This window comes from Tympanuchus pallidicinctus, unplaced genomic scaffold, assembly GCF_026119805.1.
Source record: "Tympanuchus pallidicinctus isolate F22 unplaced genomic scaffold, pur_lepc_1.0 scaffold1, whole genome shotgun sequence".
NCBI classification, from domain to species: Eukaryota; Metazoa; Chordata; class Aves; order Galliformes; family Phasianidae; genus Tympanuchus; species Tympanuchus pallidicinctus.
Window position 1 is genome coordinate 50,630,457 of NW_026294618.1, and position 25,869 is coordinate 50,656,325.

The 25,869-nt window shown below is 37.8% G+C and overlaps 1 protein-coding gene and 2 long non-coding RNA genes across 4 annotated transcripts in view; 2 read left to right on the forward strand and 1 right to left on the reverse strand.

Annotated features, from left to right (window-relative positions):
• Nucleotides 1–13,317, forward strand: part of LOC128078121 (uncharacterized) — an 82,764-nt gene extending 69,447 nt beyond the window's left edge. For both annotated transcript variants that reach the window (XR_008205300.1, XR_008205299.1), the window contains 2 exons: nucleotides 10,938–11,009; nucleotides 11,883–13,317. This is a non-coding gene — a long non-coding RNA (uncharacterized LOC128078121). The remainder of the gene's footprint in view (nucleotides 1–10,937; nucleotides 11,010–11,882) is intronic.
• On the reverse strand, nucleotides 1,891–10,041 carry LOC128078159 (uncharacterized). The gene is made up of 3 exons (XR_008205334.1): nucleotides 9,928–10,041; nucleotides 8,403–8,627; nucleotides 1,891–1,992 (listed from the first exon to the last, which is right to left on the reverse strand). It is a non-coding gene; the product is annotated as an uncharacterized LOC128078159 (long non-coding RNA).
• Nucleotides 13,318–15,632: 2,315 nt separating the features above from the next.
• Nucleotides 15,633–22,641, forward strand: CENPW (centromere protein W). Its single transcript, XM_052678045.1, has 3 exons — nucleotides 15,633–15,853; nucleotides 19,995–20,108; nucleotides 22,215–22,641. Exons 1-3 carry the CDS (start codon nucleotides 15,764–15,766, stop codon nucleotides 22,239–22,241), a joined length of 231 nt encoding a protein of 76 aa, XP_052534005.1. The 5' UTR covers nucleotides 15,633–15,763; the 3' UTR covers nucleotides 22,242–22,641.
• Nucleotides 22,642–25,869: the final 3,228 nt, after the last annotated feature.

A 25,869-nucleotide genomic window follows, 5' to 3' on the forward strand; every position in this document is an offset into this window, starting at 1 on the left:
AAGCTGTGTGAAGCAATGAAATTCTGATTGCTGTGTGGTGAGACGACTGCATAGTGTTACAGCTCCCTCATTAAGAGGTACTGGAGCTAAGCAGGGGGAGTTGAACTTTCCTCTGTATTAAAACAAGTGTGGGAGAGGAGGAGAGTGAGCTGGAGTAAGGGAGTTCACCTTGTGACAACAAAGAATTAACATGCAGCGTATCAAGTCTCCTGAACTTCGTCCTGCTTGGTAGTTTATCAAACAACCAAGATGAATAAAGCAGCAACAAATGATATAAATCCATCCTGATTTCAATCTTCTGGCCTAATTTTCAGCTTCATTCTTTTTCTTTTCATTGCTGTGTGTTCTCCTATCCTCAACTCACAGTTTATATCAGTCCTAGTGTTCAAAATACATAGAGATCTCATCACCTGAATAAAAAATAGTGCAGATGGGTGAGATGCAAGGCAGTTCTGATGATTTCCTATTCGTTCTAATGCACGCTAAATTTTATCAGCGTTGTATCCAGTTTACACTGAACACATAATATGGCTCAAACAGTTTCTACGAAATTATTTAGTCAGCATGAACAGTACATTCCCACTATTAAAATCCACAACAATATATGTGTCATCTTTTGCAAATAGCAAAGAATTTCCATACTACTAAGATGTGAATCAGCCTTATAATATCATCTGGCACTCCTAATCAAACTTTAGAGAAAGTTTGAATAAAAATCGGAAGGGTGACATTTCAGTTCACAAAGCTAGCGCTGAAAAAAGTGACTGAAGCATAGATATTGAAGGAATATGGAGATAATGAGAATTACTCTTGTTAGTTGCAGCTGACTGAAAGTAAGTCAAGGAAGATGATTATGAAACAAGTAAGCAGTGGAAGAACCGAAACGTCAAACCATGTTAATGCCCAATGGAATCTGCAGCTCCTTCCTATATTCTCCTATTTTTATTCCCCATGTACTCAAGTTCTGTTATCTCCATGCATGCACTACTGTTCTATGGATGAATCTTCCTGGTTGAGCTGCAACAGTCTTTTCTTCAGAGACGGCATTAAATCAAGGTTTTGTAAGCATCTTTGCTAGGATAGTGAAGTGCAGGGTGGGATATTGCAGTTTATTCAGCAAAAATGTAGGCAGTGGTAGAACAGGGAAAGAACCTGGTTAATTTGAAGTAGATATGAGTTTCTAGCATTCTCACAAATACAGATTTTCCAGTACCAGATTTTCCAGTCAGACCCTCTGCCTCATCGATGGGGCTTGTAACAGCTAGCAGCTGCAAGGTTCCTCTTCAGCCACTGGTTTTCAATGATTACCTGGGACATCATAGCCTTGGCACAGTTATTCCTGTGCCACAATTTTAGAAGTGAGTAAGAGAGAGCAGATGAGCAGACTAGAAAGCAATCTTAATCACATGTTGTCTTCCAGGGAAAACAAAAATTTTGCTCAGAATTTTGCTTGGAATCACTGAGTTTCCTAAACATCTTATTCACTTGTGGGTTAGAGAGGCTAATGCCTGGGCTGATAGCCAGAGCTTAAAGAGGGAAAAAGCGGTCATGCACTTAATTTTTTTCTTCCTAAATTATCTGCTTTTTGATTTATCTTGGTAAGCATTTCATTGTGGCAAATGTATGCTCTCCAATTCCTTAACCCTGGCATGCAGTACTTCTTAAGAATGTGAATCACTTGGAGCAGAGAACTCCCATTTCTCTATGGTATCTAATACAATAGGGCATGAGACTGGCTGCAACTGCTGCATACTAAAGTAGCATATTTCAGTAAAATGGTACTTTGTTATCCTGTACATTTGAAGTTTGGACCATGCAGATTCTCTCTCAGCAGCCTAGAGGATCTTTACTAAGGAGCAAATTATTATGTTTCTCCAACAGAACATTTTCTGCGGCCTTGGGTATTCTCCATTGCCTTGGGTAACATCATCTGATAAATTAACTGCAGGTGCTTCCAAATGTATAGTGTGACTATACTTATCCGTGGTCTACCTAGAAAAAACGGAAAAATTATTAGCCTGCATGCCTGACCTTGTGAATACATATGACATAACACAAGCCCCAGCTCAGCAAGGTACTTAAGTGCATACCTCAATACCCACATGAACAGTCAGACACACTTTTAAGTGTCTTGCTGAATCTGGGCCATACAGAAGCTGAACACATCAAGCAGCTACCCACATTAAGTTCCCGTAAGAGAAAATTGATTTCCAAAGTGTATTCATTCCCTCTGGCTGTTAACACTGAAGAAGAGTGAGTAATAAAATTTCTGCTTCTTCATCTTGGATAGGGGCTGTGCATGTACTTGCTTTCACTGAAATGTTTTCTCCCTGGTATTAAAATTGTTTTGTGAGTTTTGGGAACTATACCAGATAATGTGAAATAAAGATCTGTATTTTTTTGTATCATTTTCTCTCTGTGTCTTTCATAACATTAGAAATAGTCACATAGATCTTAGTAAATACATTAAATAATAAAATAGATTAAATTAATAAGAGGAAAGCCTTCTGGATCTAGTTGGACTTTGTGGCATGTCTGTTATTTAAGTGGTTTTGCAGTTTGTGGTATAGTCCTACTTTTGAATGTGGAGCCTACCACTTCAGAATGAGACAACTGTTCTGTAATATAGCAGTCAGTTCACCAGTGACTAAACACACCGGTATTTGGATGTGTATTTTGTTAACATTTTGAAAAATATCAGTGCACTACAGTTACCTAAGTTATTACTTACAGATGCTTCACACTACATGAATACAATACAGAAGACTCTCCTCTATCTGTGGATCAACAATTTATCATACATTCAGAGATAAGTGGAAATGTGGACCACAGCCTTTGAAAATTTTTCAAGCTAAATTTCTTTCTTAAAGTACATTGAGTGCTATCTTGGGATTTATACTACCACTAATGTTTCAGTGCCTGAATGCAGAAAAATCATTGCCTTTGCTGAAATGGTTATTTACAGTGCATTATAAAATAGTCTGATTAGATGGAATTGTTAATTCAGAATGCTCTGTGGCTGGAATCTATTATCAGACACTCTTGAGATGCATATCAGAAGGGTTATCACTTTACTGCTACAACACACACATACGGAAAAGTGTTTTGACTGCTAACCACAGAAGGGGTCAGAACAAATCCACAGAATATTAAGTCTTCTGGATATTGGTACCAAATAAAAACACCAGGCTTTTAAAACTGTGTTTTGTTTGGTATTTTTTTTTGCCTTAGTTTAGACTCTTCTTTATTCATATGCCCATCTTTAAATACATCTCTGTCAAATCTGCAGTTACATCATATAGTAGAGCTATTCTAACTTGCTGTACAGAGCCCAGGGAAATCTCACTTGTCTTTATCTATACACCACAGTGTAGAAAACCCCACAATTACCAGGAATGTAACAGAACTATCATAACTGTTTTATCTGTGTTGTGATAATGCCTACAGACTGAGAAATCATTATAGTCTGGTCTAACCAAATAAAGTAACATGACAATCCCTTCTCAAAAGGGTTTAATCATCTAGTTAAAGCACTGAGTTAATCAATGTGTTGAAAGCAGTGATGATAGTAAGGGAAAAATAGGATTGTGTGGTTTCTTATCACAGGCATTTTATACATATATATAACCCAGAAGTAAAAAAGCTAAGAGATGTGAATAATTCTCTGAGTGAGATAATAGGTTGATGTCTTCAGGGCTTTCATAAGAAAGGTACATTATCAATTACTTACGACTGCCTGAGAGAGAAGGGGTAGAATGATTTGGACCTTTGCAGGAAACACTCCTTTCCCACACTTCTTCAGTGGAATTTCTGTTGCTTGGGTCTCTTCAGATGTGTCTACATTGGCCCAAACTGTACACATCCCTCTGACCTCACGTCTGTGAACAAGGCCAGTCTTAGGTTACGCTTTTACCAGATTATTCAGTAAAGTTATTTTTTATGTGGAACAGTTGATCTCTCAAGACACCTAAGGAACCCAGAAGGACTGCCTTAATGAGAGACAAGAGACCAAATTCCTCACTTCCCTGGTCTTAAATCAATCCTTATGGGCATCATTTTGTAGTTTCTTACTGCCTTATTAGTCCAGAGAGACAACTCTGAGGGAGAGTTTGTTTGTGATGAGCATGGGTAGATATTACTGAGAGAGAAACAGCATCTTGGAAAACCGGACTACTGTGAGACTGAGCAAGCACTTTTGATCTCAGCTTGTCAAACAGCATTCATCTTTTGCAAACTGAACACATTATTTTAGTTTCCCATTTGTACTATTAGACAACATTTTCTTAAGACCATTATTCAAATCTTCCTCTGAGCTGTGAATTAAAAGGTAATGCAAAGGTAAGATCCATTTCACAACTCCCAGTGAAGGGGAGATTTCTGGACATGAAAGGAACTGGCCTCACATTTTTGGCTAGAGACTTCTGAAACCAGATGGTACACATTTTGTACCTAAGCTTATTCAGCGTTTACTGCTGGCTGCTATATTAATCCTGGCAGCTGCTTGGAAACCTCCTATCCCCCTGAAAATTAACACCTGGTTTCAGAAATACTGAAGTACAAGTGATGGAAAAACTATCTAGCCATATGAAGAAGGACACTCTTGATGTGCTCTTAACACCAGATATGGTCTTAACAGCTGTGCTTATTGCTCTGGGGTCCCCACACTGCTTATTTTGAAGGTGTGGGCATCCAAGTGTCAGGTACTAACTTAAATTTACAGAACTTCACAAATTTTTATTTTGAACTAATCACCTATGTTTGACTGATAAAGTATGCCATTCAATTAATACTCCAGAGGGCTTAAGCTCTGCAATAAATCTACTTTTTATTTTAGTTTGCAAAACTCAACCTGATCAAAATCATGTTTAAAACACGCCTTCACACTACAGTTCAACATTTTAGACAAGCTGGGTGGTGAGAAAACACATTTTTTCTTCATAGCTGCAATTGTTCTTCCATGTTTGATGCAGAGGTTGGTGTTTGGCTCCTGTTCACAGAAGGCATTCACATTCCTGAGATGCGCTCAGGCACGCTGTTTTACAGAAATGTAGCTGGGCTGTACATGATATCAATTCAGAAGGTGGAGAATGGTACAGTTTAGTTGCACTTATTTACAACAATGCCTTTCCGACACTCTTGTTCTTGAACTCCACTGAACAGTGTTTTCAATTTTGGCTTTGACATGTGGATGAGTACTTGTATTCAGCCCATGCTTTTCTTGCCAAACATTTTACTGATCTCTGGAATAAATGGACCACTACTCATGAAGCTATCGAGGAGTCCTTTTTTTAACATTTTTGTGCTTCAAGCTTCCACTGCTTGACACTCAGTGGAAGGAGACATCTTGTAAAAGACAGGCTGTATTTACTGAACATATTACACAGCTAAGGTAATGGTTTACAAAGATAATGCTGAAGTTGCAACTGATCCTACAAAATTCAGAAAAATATTCTGATTTTTTTGCAGGTTGTAGCTTTTATTTGAGTAGCAGTAAAGACTGGGTTTATTTCAAACACTAATTTTGTTAAAAAGAAATGCAAGATAGGAATGCATATTAAACTTACTAAACTAACACGTCGGTAACTTTTGAGGATATTGCCTTATAGAACTGAATCACCTGAAATGTTCCTGTTTCTGAGACATCAAATTAGATGTCGTGTTTTGGTGCACAGCACTTGTGGTACTAATGCATGTATATAGTACCACAGATTTATGATATGCCAGAATAAAGGTAACGCTGCATAAAACCGCATTAGTCATCTACTTATACACATAGCAATTCATATCCTCTATGGGAGATGAATCTGACTGAGCCTTTTTCTTTGTGTAATAGAGGACACTCATGTTTTGCAGACTTCAGACCATCAGAGAAATGCTAGAACTGGAATTATAGGATCAAATATTCCCAGAGAGGAGAACTTCCAAACCTGGTTTTTGCTTGTATGAAGAAGTGCTCATGGGCCCAGACTGCAGAAGTACTCATGTAATTGCTAAATTCAGGTTTATATATGGAACAGAGGAATAGAATTGAAATCAAAACTCTGGATCCAGAAGTACTCATGTAATTGCTGAATTCAGGTTTATTTATGGAACAGAGGAATAGAATTGAAATCAAAACTCTGGATCCAGACACTGCTGGTAGGGAAATTCAGACCTTTTGCACATACAGCTACATGCACACAACACATTCTCCCATGAATTTATGCTCAGATTGTAAGGTATTTACTTGAAGCTTCAATTTTGTTATTAGACTATTGCACTCTCATTTCCTGTAAGAGTTACGCATTGTCAGAACTTTAAAATGAATCAGTTTCATGGAAGATTTAATAAATTTCTTATCCTGTGCATGCCCAGTGACACCAAGCAATTCTGAGTGTCAGATAGTAGGACTCTGCTTAAAAACTGTGAACAATTTAGCTCCACGGTTGATCCCATCTAAAGCAAACCATGGCATAATAACAAATGAAAAACAACAACAACAACAAAACTGTTATCAATGGCTGAAGCCATTGTCTAGTTTAGTACTAGACTGTTAAGCAAACTAACCATCCATCATTTAGTGGACTAGACTGTATCTCCATTTGGCAACTACTATTTTCTGCTTTCTCTTCTGTATGATACCTTTGTGTATAGTGAACATTTGCTCCAGGACAAAGATCTTTATCATTTCTTTCTTACAATCTGGGACTGAAGACTGCATTCCCCAGCTCCCAGAAGCCTGTTGCAGACATCAGGCTGTTCAGCATGTAGATATTGACTTTCCACCTTCCTGGTGAAATGATGCTGCTGTAGCAAACAGAACAAGATTCAGGACAAGCAAGAAAAGGTACCAGTAGATCTTGTAGGTCAGTGATATCAGTAATTTCCAAGCACAGAAGACCTATCTGCTAGACTCTGGTCCTGGCCCATTGGAGCGAGAAATAAACTCAGACAGTTAAGTCTGTTTATTTTAGACATGCAACTTCTTATTTAGGAATTTCAGCCTCCTGACAAATGTTACTGCTTCCATACAGTTGTTACTGCATTGTTTCATGGCTGCAGGTACACAACACTGCCATGCAATAGCAGTAAATAGTCAGCTGTGGCATGAGGCAACAAGTACTCTGTCTGTCAGTTCTGGACACGATCCAGAGGATGGCTGGATCCCAATGGTCAGGATTGACTAGGTCATCTGTTTTTTTTCAGGTGGAAGAGAGGTTAGCCATAGCTGACACAGTTGCTCTCAAACTGGTAACCAGGCCCAATATTACTCTCCTTAGCACAGGTCTAGCCTATGAGACCAAAAAGGAGAGTCTCATCTTGAATAAACAAGCAGCCTCTGTTGTTTGGGTCTGCTAAAGGCAGCTGACTGATAAATCCAGAACAGATGGAAAAAAAAAAAAAAAAAAAAAGAGTAAAAGTTATTTCAAATTATCCTCTATACTTACAATCATAAAGAAAAACTGTATGGAATTGAAGTGTACGTCAACATACTGAGATCAGTGGCTTCTTTTATAAAATACAAGTATTTCAGGACCATGCCTCAGAACTCCTGTAGTTAAGGGTAAAAGGAGACTTGCCATCCACACATACAACTCACAAGTGTAAGAACTGTGACAGAATGTAATTGTTAAATTTAATTTGGAAAGAAAAGCCAATTTACTTTGTTTTTAAAACAAAAAAAAAAGGTAAAATTAATGAAGATGTAATCCTGGTAATTACAGAAATTGATGAGAGTTCTGAGTTCACTAGGCTAACTAAATTAGGTTAATCTTCTCAAAATATGTTGCACTGAAATATCTAATGTCTATGCATTTATGAACACGTGTTCTACGGTATAATTTTGTTTAATCTTCAGAGGCCTCTAAATCTAATCTTAGGCAAACTGGCGAAGTTTTGCCTGACTAAAGAATGCCAAAAAAAGCCCTAAAAAGGGACTGCTAGGATCAGAGTTACTTGTTGTTTCCAGCTGCTTTGTTCTGCGCTGGTATAGTAAGGATGCCATAAATTCAGCTTAATTGGAAAGTTAGGCTACGTTTACAGCTGTTTTGCTTATTTGAAGAAGTGCAAAACAGCTGAACATTCCAGTGAGCATGGGCCTTCATCTGAATGACATTTACATTATAAAATCTCCAAAAAACAGCATCTTGTCCAAGCTTCTCATATTCTTGTACACGTCTAATTTTTTTCTCTTTCTCCTGGTGGTTCTCTTCCAGGACACTTTTCTCTTGCGTTTGTGTTATGACTCCTCTTGTGCATTAGTTTTGTTATAACTGTATCTGTAATGACGGAAGAGGTATGAATTTTGCATGAAAAAGATCTTTTTCTTAGTTTTGTGGTAGTTAAGTTAGGCTATGTAAACTCAGATAGATAGCCTACTGTGCTTCAGTGTACATTTCTGTTGTAACAATATGCTCACACACCAGTATGAGTAGATGAAGTAAACTCAGTATGGCTTCTTTTCTCCTCAGACAACATGGTTATTCTTATGCTAAGGCTCCAAAGCAGTTTCTTTCAGCAGGGAGCAGTGTCTTGGCTCTCTGCAAGGCAGCAGATACAGCTGCTGTCTTTTAATTTTATTAACCTGCAGCATTACACTTCACTGTTCTCTTTTGTGTCAAGCACTGTTTGAAGAAGGTATGCTTGTTCTGTAAGAGAAGAAAAAGCCTGCATCAGCAGTGGATTATTTACAGAACTGTGGTCAGTTACATTTATTTAAGCATTACTTACTGGCGTTACTTAACATTCATGAAGTATATACAATATCTTTCACTCCGCAAATTACCACTCCAATTAATCAAATATGAATTTGCAAATGTTATCAAATGATTCTAAGCTAATAAAAGATTTTTTTGCTCAATAGATAATTTATGATTGAAGGCTCTTTCTATACACCTTATAGCAGGATATAGAAAAAACCACAAACTGCATTCCCAAGACCAGAAGTTGCAGTTGACTAGCTGAAAGAGAAAATGATTTAGTAATTCCTATAATTCAACATATTGTCTGATGTATTTTCTCTTCCTCGGTTATGCTTACAGGAGGAGTAAACTTTCAAAATTTTATCTTTTTCATTTAGATTTTTTTAAAAAGAACTGATTCTTAATACTAATCTGGAATAGCTGGTGTGTTTTCCTTTTTTTTTGGGAGGGAGGGAGGGTGTCTTTTATGCTTATTGCTATTTAGAAATGAATTTGCACATTTGAAAAGGGCATTTGAAAGGGTACAGAATTATGTTCAGGAAGATTTCAGGGCACTCAAAGGTAACACAAGTGTTATCTACAACAAAAGAAATGAAAGAATAATTCTCCAGGGAGTTTATTCTCTAGTATTACAGAGTTGGTATTAAAATTTTCAATCCCTTATTTCCCCACAAATAAAAAAATAGTTGCATTCTACCCATACCATCTTTGATAGACCATATTTGATTACTAATTTATTAACATAATTTAGAAGGCTGATGATTTTATGTCTGCTTGTTAAAGAAGGCAGATGGATGGATGATGGATAGATGAACTTTTTTGTGATAGACCGTTTTGCATGTCTTTATACAGCTTCATTCTCAGTTGGCTTTCCTCTAAGCAGTAAACAAAACCTCTTCAATTCCAAAATCTGCATTGAAAACATATATTCAGATTTCAATCTACTTTGAATTATTCATATTTTATTTGAAACTTTTAAACTCCTTTACTGTTAATGATGGTAAAAGGTAGGAAAAAAAGTGATCTCCACTACTCTCATTGACTGCATAGTACATGGCTATTTTGTGCACTAATGACCACTTCTGTTGTTTTTTGAAGTTATTTCATGTACTTGGAAGTCAATAATCAAATTTTTGCTTTGCTGTCATCACTATTCTTTCTTCTTCCATGTTCACATACAATGATAATGCTGTAAATTTGCTTCTGGCAAGCAAAGTAGGATTTAAATAATTAGCAGTCAACTCACCTTATTTGAAACCTAACTGATCTGTCACTCCATCAGTCCTCTTTCAAGTTAGTTTGCAGTAATACATTATTAGGGACACTGGGGCAAATCAGCTGGCAGGTAGGCATCCCACTGGTTATCTCTGACTGTTTATAGATTTAAAAAAAAATTTAACTGTATTTATGTTTCTGTTTAGATATATGTTGTGATGAGTTGCTAGCTGGCTTTAATGTTGACAAATACACATGTATATACCTATGTGTTAGGGCAGTCACAAGAAAGGCATGCAGTCCCAAGCCAGAAATGGGCATTTTTCATTTTAGGGCCTTCATGACCTGTTCCCGAATTACTTAAGGATTTATGAGCAGAGGACGAGTGGTAATTAGAAACACAAATAAACAGCTATTTTATTTGGTGCAGGAATTGACATCTCAAATTGGGATCACCTATTTTCCTCTACATTCAAGGCCGATAATTGATAGAAAGATGTACAGCAAAGCAGGCCTTTCTGTAGTATATCATTCTGCATTTGAGAGAGTACACAACCTGAAGGAAATCAAGAAAAAAGTAGGAAAAACTATTGTGTATGAGACTTTGTGGGGTTTCTTTCTGACTGAAAAAAAAAATCCCAATGGGGAAAAACATGGTCCTTGTGGGAGGTCAATGTTAACGTATCTTCTAGGGAGGCTGAAAGACATAAGAAAAACAATGTGAAGAAAAAAATACCTTCTCATGATCAATACTTCCAATTTATCCTTCCTGATAAAGCTGGCAGTTTAATAGTATGTATCTGTATATTAATCTTTCTTTCAATTCTATATTGATACTGTACATTACCATTCATCATATTATGTCAATTTGATCTGCTTTCAGTAAAGTGACAGATCAGGATATGTCATTAACTTTTTTTACCCTCCTTTTCTGTTCATCACATGTGTATACAATAATTTTTTGGAGGCAGATAACAGGTATTTTTCAGAATGTTGTTTAGGTTTGTGAAAGTTTCTCAGACGAGGTGTTCTTTTTCTTAGCAGGTCTGGATTAGCTGATCCAATTAGAGGTAGCTGAAGATCCCTCTGGTCTGCAAGTAGCCATGGAAGATGGTAATATCACTCCTAGAATTTGAATAACTGACATGAATTTGAATGTGTCTGCCTCAATAAATATAGGACCATAACATAAATCTAAAAATGACACAACAAAAGTTACAGGAATGCTGTCAAAGTGGGTACCTGGCAAAATGTATTTATTTCTATTATTTACTCAATGTTATGAATTCCACTGGAAAAAATCAGAAGTAAACAACTTTCTCTTACAGAATTAAATGGAAATAAGCATTGTTGTATACACTTGTATAAACCTATATGAGCATCAATGTGATCCTACATAAAATCACTTTAAAAACTGTGTAAATGTTATACATTTTTTTTTATAGCAAGTATGTAATATCTCTGCAAGTGAGTGACTACTGAGCTGTGATATATATGCCCTTCTTGATTTTATGAATGCAGTTTCAACTGTTACAACAGGCTGAGGGACAGTCTCTTGCCTGTATAGAAGTCAACTGATGTTAGGCAGGCAGGCTCAGCACAGCCTTCAGAGATCTGATACACACAATATCCTGAAAAACTGAAGCTTAAATTGTAAATCCTAAAATCTGCAAATAGTGTGAATTTCAAATATAATTTATGGCATTGCACCTTTCTGATTGTTCACTGTTTAATACTGGTCCTGAAAATAGATAGAAATAAGGCAAAACAAAAAAGAGAGCTGCCTTTCTCTTTGAGCTGCTAGTTCTTACCACTGCAATCAAATTACTGATATATTATTGATAGTAATAGCCACAGGAGAAAAGTTTCTTGTCAAAGTTGCCATTTCCACCTTCTTTTACTAGCAGGAGATGTGCATGAGTTCCATAGAGGAGAGAAAAACATACAATTTACTCCTTTGAATTCTCTTTTTCTGTTTCTCTACAGATTTCAACCACACCTGAATTATCCTACACTCAAAAGAAAGAATACACAGGTGTAACAGGAGACTCAGCATGCATGCCTCCAACCACTAAGATCAAGCCTATCAACTACATTATAGAAGAGTTTACTTTTGCTGAATTGTTATGTTCTGTTTTAGAGGTATCTTTTCATCACTGAAGAACACATCAAAAGATTTTAGACTTTGACATTCTTATCCAGGATATGTTTCACAGTCTTTCATCAGCCACTGAAGCTGGATTAGCACCAGAAAATTTTTAACACACACTGTATGTGCAGAGAAGAGACCAAGGGACCTTTGGCTTACAAAGAATCTATAAAATGTGATTATTAATTTCAAGGTATCACACATTTAAAATAGAGCTCTTCAGCATTCTTTATAACTAAAATAATGAACTGATGAAGAGCTGATGAAGAGCCTGCCTGAAGATAATGTCAGAACCCACAAATAAAATAACTCACATAACAACTGAGATGGACTCATAAAAACTTCAGAACAGAAATGAAACCCTGATTTTCAATTTAATCTCCAAACAGTACACTTGCTTCAATTTACAGTGTATTAGAGGAGTGGGTAAAATTAGTCTTTAAAATCTTCCATTCCATTACAGAAATGGGAAATAAAATGTTTACTGGTTTGCAGTTCAGAAGTGATGGATGCACGCTAGGCCTCTTCTTAGTATGTACTGGGCTGTTTTCAAGAAATGCACATAATCTGGAAGCAAAGCTGACAAAACTATGTTACTGAAATTGCTTTGATTCAAACACTGCAAAGGCTGTTTGTATACTTGAAGAAGTCAGAGCTGGATGGTGGAGTTTTAACTACTAAATTTTCCAGTTCTCATCATCAGTATTAGATGGTGTATTTAGTCCTAAAGCACGGTTAAATATTCCTGGAAATCTCGGACGATCCTGTGCTGCAGCTGAAGCCACAGAACACATCCAGCTCATGAAATGAGCTACTCTGCGTTTAAAAATGGCAATTTTTGAGAAGTGAAATCCCTAAAATTCTTGAAATAGTTTGTTGAAATTCTCTGAAATATTTGTTTGAAAATAACGTTGCTGCATGTAGAAAATGGTTGCAAAACTGCTCTAATTTTGAAATAGCAACACATTCTAATGTATCCATATTGCACACAATTGCCTTTTATGAGAAGGCTGTAAGAGCATGACAAAATTAATAATTTCAATGTTTCAAGAATTAATTTAAAATACATTTTGCAAGGTTCTTTTAGCTATTTGTATATATTTTTTTCATTACAGCATTACATCAGAACATTAAAGATTCTACCAGAAAGGTGAAAAAGGAAAACAGTTGTGCAAAATCAGAATATAATGTGAGCTTATGGTTGCTCTGTGATTCACTGTAATGCATTATTAATCCATATGTTAGTAAAATAAAATATTTTGAAAATTGTGATTTTTATGGAATTCAGTTTAATTTGTAAAATCATTTTATTCATACATGAATTTGTAATGTTTTCTTGTACTACATTTTTCCTGTATTCATCTATTAAAAAATCATATTTACAAAAATATTTATGGACAAAGGGAATAAAGTAAAATACATACTGAAGGAGAAATTTTAGCTATAGGAATTCATGTTCACTCAGTAGACCAGAACCTATAATTTGTCATTTTTCCATTGGACCTCTGTTCTCAATTGCTTGCAGTAATTAATATCATAAATTTTTCAAACTGCAAAAAGAAAGAAAATTCGGTACATGGATAGATTTGAGGCAGCACTCTAAATTATTTTTGTCTACAGTTAAAACCAAAGAATAGTCCATTAGATATAGAAAACTGTCAGAACCAACACAGGTCTATTAGACTTAATAAGAGATTTCATTATTCAGTAAGTATTATCCATACAGCAAACACATGACTGGAGATGTAGTTACAACTGTTGATTCTTAGTGTTATTTTACGCAAGTCACTTCAGAGTTTCAAATTTGTATGGCATATTTTAATAGCTTTAGACTTACGGTGGAGTTCTGCAACTCATACAGTTTGTAAAATGATTGCCCACACCAGTTTCCTACTGACAGTACAAGTCTGCAAGGCCCAATTCTCAGCTCAGTAAGGTCTCGTGAACTACTGTAAATTTGAATTTGTTGACATGCTGAATTATTGTCGATCCAGATGCAAGTTTCTATGTGTAGAATGTATGTACCACAGTGTACGACCCTATGTAGCTCTGAGTCACATGCATTTAGTTAAGTGGCAAAACAAATGTTTACTTCTGTCAGTGCTGCTGAGCCAGTAACTGTGATTATTATTAAACTGCGGGAAAGAAAGAAAGAAAAAAGCTATGTTTTAATGCTTATGCATTTACAGAAAAAATATGAGACCCCGATTTTAGGTTCTGTGTTGTTGATGATTAATGACCAGTGACAGTCAGAGCTGAAAGAACAAAGCAACACAGTATGAAGAACTGGCAGATCTTAAATTCTCTCCTGCTGTCAGATATCATACTTCGACTTGGACCACATTTTGTGCAAAATTAAGTAAAATACAAAATCATGCAGATCTAATAGTATACTTTAATGAAAACAGCTTGTCTTTAGGTGCTGGTAATTTTGATATATTAAAATGAAGGTAATATATTTATCTCATTGACTTAACGTTTAAATTTGCAAACATCTCATAGGCCAAAGAAAACAAAAAAAAATACTAATAAATATGCTGAAAAGCTCCATACCTCAGTATGAAATCCTGACCCTTTCTCCAACTAAGTACACAGAGTCCAAATGCAGTGAGAATGCCAAGCTACAGGGGCCCCTCGGTGGGGAAACCTGTATTCGGTCAGCAGCATCCGTCCGCCGAAAGAGACGTGCGGGGACGGATGTGAGAGAGGGGTGTCACTTTAAAGTGGTGGCTGCTTTAAGAATGAGTGTGTCTATGTGTGTGGGTTAGATTTGGGTACGGTATTTTGCCCAGGTGTTTGTACAGAGCAGGACCACCTCTCTGCGCTCATTTCTGTGCAGGCTTACAGTGCTAATTCAGCCCCAGGACTTGCAGCCTACACAGGCTGCACTTTCTGGCGTCACATCTCCCAGCAGTGTGACACGGGGCAGTGGTGCAGGGAACACGTGTTGTACAGCTCCCTACACTTCTGCAGCAAATAAACTCAATTGCACGTGTAAAATGCTTGCTTAAAACCCATGGGTGTGGGCCCAAGGCTTCGTTAGGAGGCTTGATGCTGGCACCTGTGGCACATTCCCTCTGTTCTGGGGACCTTCTGCACACTGTGGCAGCCAGCTTTCAAGGCCAGGTAAAGGTGGTCAAGAGATCGCCACGTTCTTTTCTTCCTCGCTGGTTAGAAAGGCCAAGGTGGAGATTCTGGTAAGGTGTTCAGTTAATGCTTTAGCAACCAAGCTTTCAACTAGCTTATAAGGGAAGCAGCTTGCACTGCAGGTTCTCGCGTTGCGAAGGACCGACGCTATGCCCAGCCGACCCGTGTGACCCCATCACGGGGTCTGGATTCTTCTCACACCATCCCAACCTTCTGCTCGGCCACCGGACGGCGACTTGCACGCTGGCAACCACCGGCTTCGGGACCTGAGAAGCCGAGTCTCCGCGGGACTGGGGAAGGGGCAGAGCACACAGCGACGGCGCGGTGCTGCTCAAGACATAAGAGCCTTCCGCCTCCCCCTTTCCGACTGTGGAGCGGTTGCCGGGGCAACGCACGAGCAGCGCTGGGCAGCCCCGCCCCCGGCGCGGCGCGGCGCGGCGCAGCGCTCGGCCGTTGGGAAGTGCGTCACGGCGGGAGCGCGCCTGCGCCAGGGCGGCGGATTCGAACGGCGGCGGGCGGCGCTGAGCCCTGTCACGGCAGCAGAAGGAGAAGGAGAACGGGGAGGAAGAGGATGAGGCGCACGGCGCCCCGCGGAGCTTTGCGGAAGATCATAAAGAAGCACAAGCCTCACTTACGGCTGGCGGCCAACACCGACTTGCTGGTGAGGCGGGCGTCCGGCGAGGCCCTGGCGGTTGCGGGGGGGGGGGGTCAGGGGTAGGATCAGCCCGCTCCGTAACGGCAGCCCCGGGGGTCGTCGTGTGGGGCCGGCATCGGTGGTGCGTCTGTTCCTGGTTGAAGCCCTGTGGGAAGGGCGATCCCGAAGCGAAGTGGCCTGGGCTGGTGGGGTGTGCGTGCTGGAACGCTGGGAGCTGTGGAGAGTAATGGGATGACAAGTTTGATGCTGTGTCCTACGAGCTGAGAGGAAGCAGGTTTGGTGGCACGATGAGCTTAGGGACTCGGGGTTATGTGTGAACGTTGTGTCGCTTTGCAAGTGTGCACTGCTGTTCCGAGAGTTTGGCGTAGATGGATTGAGAAATAGGAGGCTGCTGTAAGTAACGTGCAGAAGTTTGTTGATGCAGAGTGGTTTTGGTGTGCAGGTAGCATTCAGCAGAACTGTGATTAATGAGTTGCTAAGCTGTCAGTGCGTCTGGGAGGCTGTCTCAAGTAACCTCAATGTAAAACTAAGGAGTGGAATGTCTTTTTTCGTCGTCTAATGAGAACAAGTGTTGGGATCCTATCCGTGGGTTAAAAGTATCCCCTGAAAAGGTGTAGGGGGTAACAGTCTTATGGAGCAAGTCAGAAAAAGCTGACACACAACAATTTTACCTGCAGTGACGGATTTGTCACAGGGTTTGTGTTGCTGGAAGAATGCCCAACTGTACAAAAGAACCTGATCTTTGGAGAACCCGTGGTAGCTGCAGGGGGAAAGAACAATCTCTGCGTAAAAATATTTTTTTGAAATGATTTAATTGCCTGAATTAGTTTGATTGTGATGTGTTTATTGGTTTTAGCCGTGTGTGATTGTGAGGGCAGTAATGCATATTGTATATTTGTATGATTTGAATTATGACTAATCTGAATTACATATTTCATATGAATAAAAGCTGTCTTGCAGAATCCTGAAGGTCGATGGCTGGCTATGTGAAGCTCAAAGCAGATATACTAAATAAAATATATCTATGCATATAATTATTAATATGGTGCTTACATGACAGCATTTACATGTGAATGTAAACAGTGCCTATTTTTCTAATTTGCCTAATAACAGAATGTATCTTCCTATTGCTGTTGCTATCTGTATCATATTTTGTGGACTAAGGACCTCACCTCTCTCTACTCCTGTTCAGAACCATTCAAAGCTTATTCAGGGGGATGCAGTAGAAACTAAACAAACTTGCTCAATTATCAATACATTCTTTGCAGTCATTGTTAATACTTGGTCTGTGTTTCCATAGTCATGTGTTTTCTTGGCTTCAAGGAAGTGTGGTTGACTGAAAAGGGGTAAGTGGGCATCCCTCACAAATTTCAGCCATTGGTTCTTATCTCTGCCTCTACTGGCAGTAGTGTTTTTTGGGCTGCAAGTACAGTCAGTAAACTGAATTGACTGAGACTAATGACCAACAACAATGTGACCTAGCTTAAAATATGACTGTGCGAGTACTCTTTCCTACACAAAGGATGAGATTAGAACAAGTTTTCATGGTGTGGTGGAAGTTTAGAGCATGTCCTCTGGTGATGTCGCAGTAAATAGGAGGCTTGCCTTTTTTATTTTACCCTTGTTCTGAACAGAGATTTTCAGGGGTGCTGACTATGCATGGTAATCAACCAGGCACATGGCACATGGCTAACAGCTCTTTCATTCCTTTTTTTTTTTTTTTTTAATGAATAAATAAACAAAACTCCAGCTGTGTTGATCTAGCTTTACAGTTTAACTTCTGTAGTTAGAGAAATAATAAGTTTTGAGTGCAGGTGTTTTTTTTTTGTTTTTTTTTTTGTTTTTTTTTTAAGCTTCCCTCTGTTCTCTACAAATCTTGTAAGATTGATTTGACTGCATGCTTCATGTACTAGTTATTTTAATGAGACAAAGCTCTTAGCAAAGCTGTTTGTGTCTTGTGCTGCAGGAAAACAGAGAGAATTGGCTATTTCATTTATTTCATTTCCAGGGTTGTTTTCCTGAATGATACCAGCTTTGTTTGAATCCATTGTGGTACTAAACCAGTCTAGTGTAGAGGTTTTCCTACATAATTGATTGTGTAGTGATTATTTTTTTCCTGACTCTTAAGTGATTATTTGTCTTCAGTAAACTTCGATGATTAGTCTTTCAAACTTGTTAGGAGCAATCATAATACAAATGTTTTTGTTACATGTCTAAATTGAGTCTCTTCTTTCCCCTTTCAGATCTCTTTTTGAACTCTGAAGCTTCATCAGAACCTATTTTCTAATAGGTTTTTACTGTTTTACTTTCTGTTTTACCCTCTGTTTTACTGAAGGAATATGACATATATTTGAAGTGATAAATGTTGAGGTTTCTCCAACGTGTTTAGAAATCAATTACTTCCCTTTTTGAAATTAATAGGTAAAGGCTCAGATTTGAATGTTACCTACTCCCACCCAGCTGTCAGAGATAAGCTGTGCAAAGTTTGTTCTAGCTTGAAATTATAGAAGAAAAACTGCTTGCTTTTTGCTACAAATGCAGGTTTGTACTTACATTGCAGAAAAGCATGAGCTACAGCTCTGAGTGACTGCTTTTGTCTTTGTGATTGGCATGGAGTCTAATGAGTATTGAAGGCAAAATATGTTCTAAGAAATTACTTGTAAGTTGTATTGTCAATAGAAAATGAGGAGCTTGCTCTCGTCAGTAGTTTGTTAGTCCTGGCAAACAGTGTCTCAGTATGAAGAAATGAAGTACGGAAAGATTTTGTTCCCCCTTCTCCTCTGGGTTGTTCCTAGGAACCTGACCTCTATGTTAATGAGTCTAATAATGAGATTTATAATGTCTGATTTTATACATATATACATATATATATATATATATATATATATATATATATATATATATACATACTTAGTGTCACTGCAGATATATATATATATTTTCCCCCTGAGGTAACATTTTCATGAGGAACTTAGGGGTAAGTTTAAAGCAGCTTTGATATTTTGCAAAGTGAACCTGCCTCGGCATCTGCTTTGTGTAGTAGTTGCTTCCAAATACAAAAATATAAATGTATATATTGCAAAATATCATTCTTTTAGTTCAGCAGACTTAGAAAAGAATTGATTGTCATATGAGTATTGAAACACCGCTTACTACAGATTTTCTGCTCCGAACACACTGCCGAACTATTTGCTATGAACACCAAATTGTAGCTGGTTATTTGGTCTAGAAAGATATGATGGCAGAGCAAGGATGTCACTGAATTCATATGCATAATTGCCATGTTCCAATAACATTTTTGAGCTCTTGATTGAAGAAATACTTTGTGTGCTGCACAAAACAAAGTTAATGTTTGAAGGTTTAATTGACAATAGGTGCTATTGCCAGTTTTCAATGTTGGACTGTTAAAATGCTTCTTTTCAGGTCAGTATAATGTGAGGTGGCTATAGGCTACACAAAGGTGTTTTTATATGGTAGTTTTTAATAATAACTTTTTGTGTTTTTTTGGCTGCTGAAATTCTGATACAGAGCAGAATTCTGATAACAGAGCAGGATTATGTATCGAACTGGAATCACGTAGGAAGGTTAAAGGATAAGCTGGCAATAAATGGATGGAGCCTCCTGACAATGACATGTTAGTGTGCTAGAGAAATTCATGTCAGTGCTCCCTTACACTGGAAAAAGGCAGAAGTCTTTGACCTTGTCTGTAGCATGTCTGGTGATGAGGATGGGTTGGGTTTGCTGTCCATTAACAGTCTGGCTGGTTTAGTCACTGGAAGCTGATTAGATCTACCAGTACACAAAAAGGCTTCTGATTCTGCAGTTGAGCTATTGGTTTACAATCTATTAAAAAAAAAAAAAAATGCCCTGCTAATATAAATCAAATCTTATTTCTGTTAGATGTCTCTATGATCTCCTCTAAAGCGTTCTTTAGAATTTAACAAGAGTCGTATATTAAGGAATTTCATGAGTATCTATTAAGGTAATACACTGAATAGAGTGAAACTTTGTTTTCCTGAGAGGACACTCCAGGAATTAGGAAGCAATCCAATATAGGAATTCTGTCTCAAACAGCGACCCTCTAACAAAACTAAGTCTGTGAGCAGTTTGAATCCTTCCTGATTTTTTTTTTTCTCTCCTTTTAAAGGTACATTTGAGCTTCTTGTTGTTTCTCCATCGGTTAGCAGAAGAAGCCAGGACAAATGCTTTTGAGAACAAAAGTAAAGTAATTAAACCTGAGCATACTATAGCTGCAGCAAAGGTAATGAGGCATATCTAGTATCTTCATTTTCTGTTCAATGTAAAATATATTACAACAGCAGATGCATAAGTTTTCTGAGTGTTAATGTTTTTTACTATAATCCAAAGCTTGTGAAAATGTCACCAAATATGAAATGAACTTGCCAATACATATAGTACTATTTTAATGAAATTATTGTATGTTTGAACTCATACTGCGATATGCGAGTATGTCTTTGGTGAAGTCCACTGATGCATTTGTGGGCTGAAAGCTACGTGGTTGTGGCTGGCACAGCACTGGCAAATGCATTAATAACTGCTCTGTGTTATAAGACTGTTTAGTCCTGTAGCTCCCTGCCACTTTGACAGTGAACACCTTTATTCTGAATGGGTGGTAAGAGTTCATATCTGCCTATGAGCAGCTGTGACTAGCAAAACTAAAACTTGTTGCTATTTGATATCATAGCTTTGGGATGGGGGAGGATGAGTCTGAACTTTGTGGAACTGGAACAAGTTTGAAAGTTGGAGGGTCTTTATTTCACATGAATTTCAAATTAATATAAAATTAATATCTTAACTGAAATAATGTAAATTAAGCTTCATGGAGCAAGTGGAGAAGAGTTCAAATCTGCATCTTTAATTTTTACCTTATTCTGAAAGACGTGGGGCTCTTAGGTGGGTTCTTGTAGCCTTGTGCTGATACTGTTTGAGCAAACAAACTGTGTGATGTTGTGCCCTGCAGGGGAAGAACTGTGAGAAGATTAAGATATGAATTAATATGTGGGTTCAGCATAAATATTGCTGTGTGAATGTATGTGAAGGAGGAGCTGTCTGTGTTACAGGACTCTTGAGTTCTGTGTACGTGTAGAGTAAGGCAAAGGTGAATGGATTATACAGTCTTCTCTCCCTAGAAAGAATTAATGCCAAAGTATGCCTGAAGTCCTGTTGTATTTTGCAGCTCACTCCACTTGGAGAGAGAGATGTCTGCTTTAAAATTATAGAATGTCTTTCTTTGGAAGGGATCTTAAAGACCACCCAATTCCAACTCCCTGCCATGGACACGAACCTCATCCTCCAGATCAGGCTGCCCAGGGCCCCAGGCTGCCCAGGGCCCCATCCAGCCTTGCTGTGGACATCTCCAGGGATGGGGCATCCGCAGTTTCTCTGGGCAACCTGTGCCACTGCTTCACCACTCTGAATTAAGAATTTCTTCCCAAAATCTGACCTAAATCTTCTTTGTCTGGGTTTTCTTAAAGAACTTGGTCTAATGTTCTGAGTTATTTGTTCAACTACCTTCTGCTGCTGTCCAAACTAGAAGAGTAACACTCAGTGGTATCTGATATCTTGGTCCTGTGGCTTCTGTTTATCTTCAATCTTTCTTTCCTCTCGCAAAATGTTTAGTTTGATAGTTTCTGTTACTATAGTAACAAAAATATATACAGAATGTATAGGGTAGCCAAGTTAATGTTGCAGTTGGAATCTTTTGCATTTGTAATTTCTTTTTAACTGCAATCTTAATGTTATTTGAACATTTCTTGCTTCATTTATATATATTTTTTTTTAAGATGAGAAGAAAGGAAAAACTGCCTGTATTTTAATAATGTTAACACTTAAATGGTCCCACGTGGGCTTTGAAGTTCATTTTTCAACTTAAACTCCAAACCAAAAAATGTCCTTCCAAGGGTCTGGGCGCCCTTAATATGGGAAGAAGTAAGGTACTGCAAATGAAAACTGAGCGTAATAACTGTATAATTTCAAATTCTAGTTTTTTCTTTTTGTCTAGGTCTAATGGGATAAGAGCTTCAAGGAATATGCCGAGGGCTTGAGAGTGCTATTGATACTTCTTGGCATTGCATTTATTTAAAAAAAAAAAAAAAAAGCCTTTTATTTTTACAAAATTCTTGGTTATGAGTTTTAAATTTTCTGATATGGCATAGTTATATATGCTTTTCCTTTATTCCTATCGTTTTCCATAGACTTCTACCCTTAGTCATTCTACTCTTGGAAACAGATTGCTTGGCTAGAAAAGCCACTGATCTGAATATCCTAGTATTGTTTTGGATCTTATTGCTGCCTGGATTGTAATGTAGATACAAGCAATTATAAATATACTTTTCTTTTTTTGCAGGTTATTTTAAAGAAAAGCAGAGGATAGAGGAGAAAAAAAAAAAAAAAAGAAATGCAGAGCCTACTAAACATCAGTGGAATTTCCAAAGGTTTTTCTGTGTTTTCTTACTAACTTGAGATTCTGCGAGCCAACTTTGCACCTGTAAAAGCATTTAGTCTTATTTATATCCATCTCCTGACTCTTGCTTCTGCTATTGAAAAATACATACATGCACACACACTGTAATGTTTTCATACACTTGATAAAAATTTTTAGAATGTATCATTTACGGACATAACGATTAGTGTAATTTAAGATTTGTTGTACTTAATTTCTCCCATAATAATGGAAGGATCCTACTGTGCACATTCTTCAAGTACGTGTAATTCATCCTTAGAAGTGTGAAACTTTTAAAGAGGAACAGCAGTAAGGATACAATTTTCACTAATTCCTAATTCACTAATTTCACTAATTCACTAATTATACAAATTCAGAGTATATTTACTAGATAGGCAAAATCTGGGCTTTCAAAATAAGTGTTGTAGAAGCTAGTATATTAAATACCTTGGCTTTGATCTGTGTATAAATGTCTGAATGGTTTTAAATGACTGAAAAGTAGATTAACACTTCCATGTTGTGGAGTAAGAATACATCTTTATGTTTAGAAATCATGCTCTGAATTGTTAATCTAGTCTGTTGTTTGATGTGGTGTATGGGACAAGTTGGTGGCCTCTAATTCATTTGGTGTGAACAGCCACATGTTGGAAGCAGGGAGGAATATCAGACGTAACTGATGTTTTGAAGTTATCTTCACTTTTGTACAGGGTCTAAGTTGGCATGATTCTTGAACTACTTCTTTTGGAATGTCATTCTGACTTGTCAGAACTCTGGAAATGTATGTTGCATAAAATCTTGAATTAAAATCTGTCTTTTAAATACTTATAGTTTATCTTTCAATAAAGTTATAAGTGGATCTAGCTGCTTGAGTTGATATTACTGTTTTATGGAATCTGTAGTAGATAATCTGCACGGTGAGATGTTTTCAAATAAAGATTATTTTCGTACCAGTATGTGTTGAGTCATTTGTTTGACACATTATGGAATATATTCTAGAAAACCAGAGAAAAGGATTGTATTTTGTAAGGGTTTTTTTGTAATCTAAGGAACCTGTAGTGATGTCACATCTTCAGATTTTGTTTTCTCCATGAATTTGGTAATCCTGCACAATCTGCAAAATGTCCTTTTACAACATGCAGAAAGAAAGGATGCTAGATTTTCTTTCTAGAACTGTTTTTCTCTTATTTTTTTCTGAAGCATTTTAGTTGCATATCTTGTGTAACTATGTACCTTTACTCACTGTAGAGATCTGACTTCTATGTCCTGCTTCTTTTGAATCTTGTTTGGATAGCCAGCTTAACATTCTTTTTTGATTTGCATCTAATAAAGATTCACTGAGGGCTTAATGTAGTGTTCTCATTCCTAAGTAGTAAATGAATGGTCAGCTACCATTGGTGAAGGGAAGCAAGGGTTGAAACCAGGCATTCATGTGTTGTTGTTTTTTGTTTGTTTTAATATCTTACAGTTTTTTGGGGGGCTGTATTCACAGGTAAGAAGATGTTGTGTTTGTTTATTTTTTTCTTTTTAGAGGAAAGGGGTGTTTTTTTATAAGCCCTGAGAAGTCATAGAATCACAAGGTTGGAAACAACCTGTAAGATCATCCAGTCCAACCGTCTTCTCATTACCATTGCTACCACAAGCACTAAACAATATCTTGTAGTTCCTCATCCAAATGCCTCTTGAACACTGCCAGGTGACTGCACCACCTCCCTGGGCAGCCATTCCAGTGTCTGACCACTCTCTGAGAGAAATAGTTCTTCCTCATGTCCAACCTAAACTTCCTCTGGTACAACTTGCAGCCATTTCCTCGGGTCCTGTTCATGGCCTGGGAGAAGAGGCCAAACCCTTCTTCACCACAGCCTCCCTTCAAGAGATTGCAGAGTGCAATGAGGTCTCCCCTGAGCCTCCTCTTCTCCAGACTGAACAATCCCTGCTCCCTCAGCTGTTCTTCATAAGACTTGTGCTCCAGACCCCTCACCAGTTTCGTTGCCCTTCTCAGGACACGTTCCAGGGCCTCAATGTCTTTCTTGTAGTGCAGGGCCCAAAACTGAACACAATACTCGAGGTGTGGCCTCACCAGAGCTGAGTACAGGAGGACGATCACCTCCCTGCTCCTGCTGGCCACACTATTTCTAATGCAGGCCAGGAGTCCATGTCAGAGTGTGTTGAAACAAGATTGCCACTATTTTGTGAACATTTTGTCATAGCTGAAGCAGACAGCTATTCAGCTTTCTCTCTTAAATGTTTATTGAAAATTAAGGTGGTTGATACGTGATTCATGATCCTTGAGGTCCCTTCCAACCCTGGCCATTCTTTGAATATTCACTATAAGGTTACTTATGATTACTTACATTCATATTTGGCAGCTCTTGTGTGCCCCTTTGTACACACAGTCTCTTCATTTTTGAGTATGAACTCATCACAGCAGTATTGCCTAAATACCCACAACACTTCAATTGTTATAGCGTTGGTGGATGTCCTAAGGTAATTTCCTTAGTCAGTGAGTCTCTAATAAAGACAGATGGCTAATGACAAAATATTAAAAGATGTAGATTTATAAAGCATTCTTTTAAAACTAGATTTGCGGTAGAAGCCTAATGATGTTGGGTTCTGTAATTTGCGTTCCTGTGTGGTTTCTACAGGAGGAAGAAAAGGATTATTGAGGGAAGAGCTATGCTGATGCATGAATAGGGCCTCTTCTACTTAATGGTTTTGATAAAACCTTCAGAAATGTAGATTGAGATTTCTCTATTGAATTTTCTTTGGTTGCAAAGGTAGGATTCAAGAGATTTTGGGAAGGAGAGATAACAGGTATTCAGACAACGACATTTATGAGTCTTCATTTCCTCAGGAAAGCAGCACAGAAGACTTCCAAAGTTAAACCTATACTGAACAGTTACTTGGTCTTCCCATTCTCTCATTCTCCCTACAGTTTTTGCAGGTGTTTGTTTCACATACTTCTCCACACCTTTACTGTGATTGTCAACATAAGGGAGAAGAAGCAATAATGAAACGGAAGAATTTGACAAAACTACTTCTAGTGGCCCTTGTCTTGTATTTTGTATCACAGAGTAGCTAATGTTAATCTCTTGCCCCAGTGGGTGCAAGTCAATAAGGCACTTTATACAAGTCACCTGATTATGATTATTATACTTAAAACTACAAAATATATAGGTGTAAACATTATGAATGGTATATCAGTGAAGGTTATCTCTATGAGGAGGTCTAGCTGTAGAACTCTTAACAGAATACAGCAGTGATATGTGAGCCTCTACACTTTTGAGGCAGAGCCCAAATAATCACCTTTGTATGTGAATCCAAACTTAGACTGGAACTTTGCTATCTTGATTCAGCAAATTAATTCAGGTGCTAGAAAGGACATTTATGTCTTGGAGTTTTGTTCTTTCAACTAGAGAAAATGTGTGATTATTAGAATATTAAATTCTAAAGTACAAGTAATAAATATTCTCTGGCTATAAGGATACAATAAAGGGGATAAAAACTCAACACAGAAATATGTGAGAAAAATACTTTTTCTAGCCATAAGGTGGAGATAGAG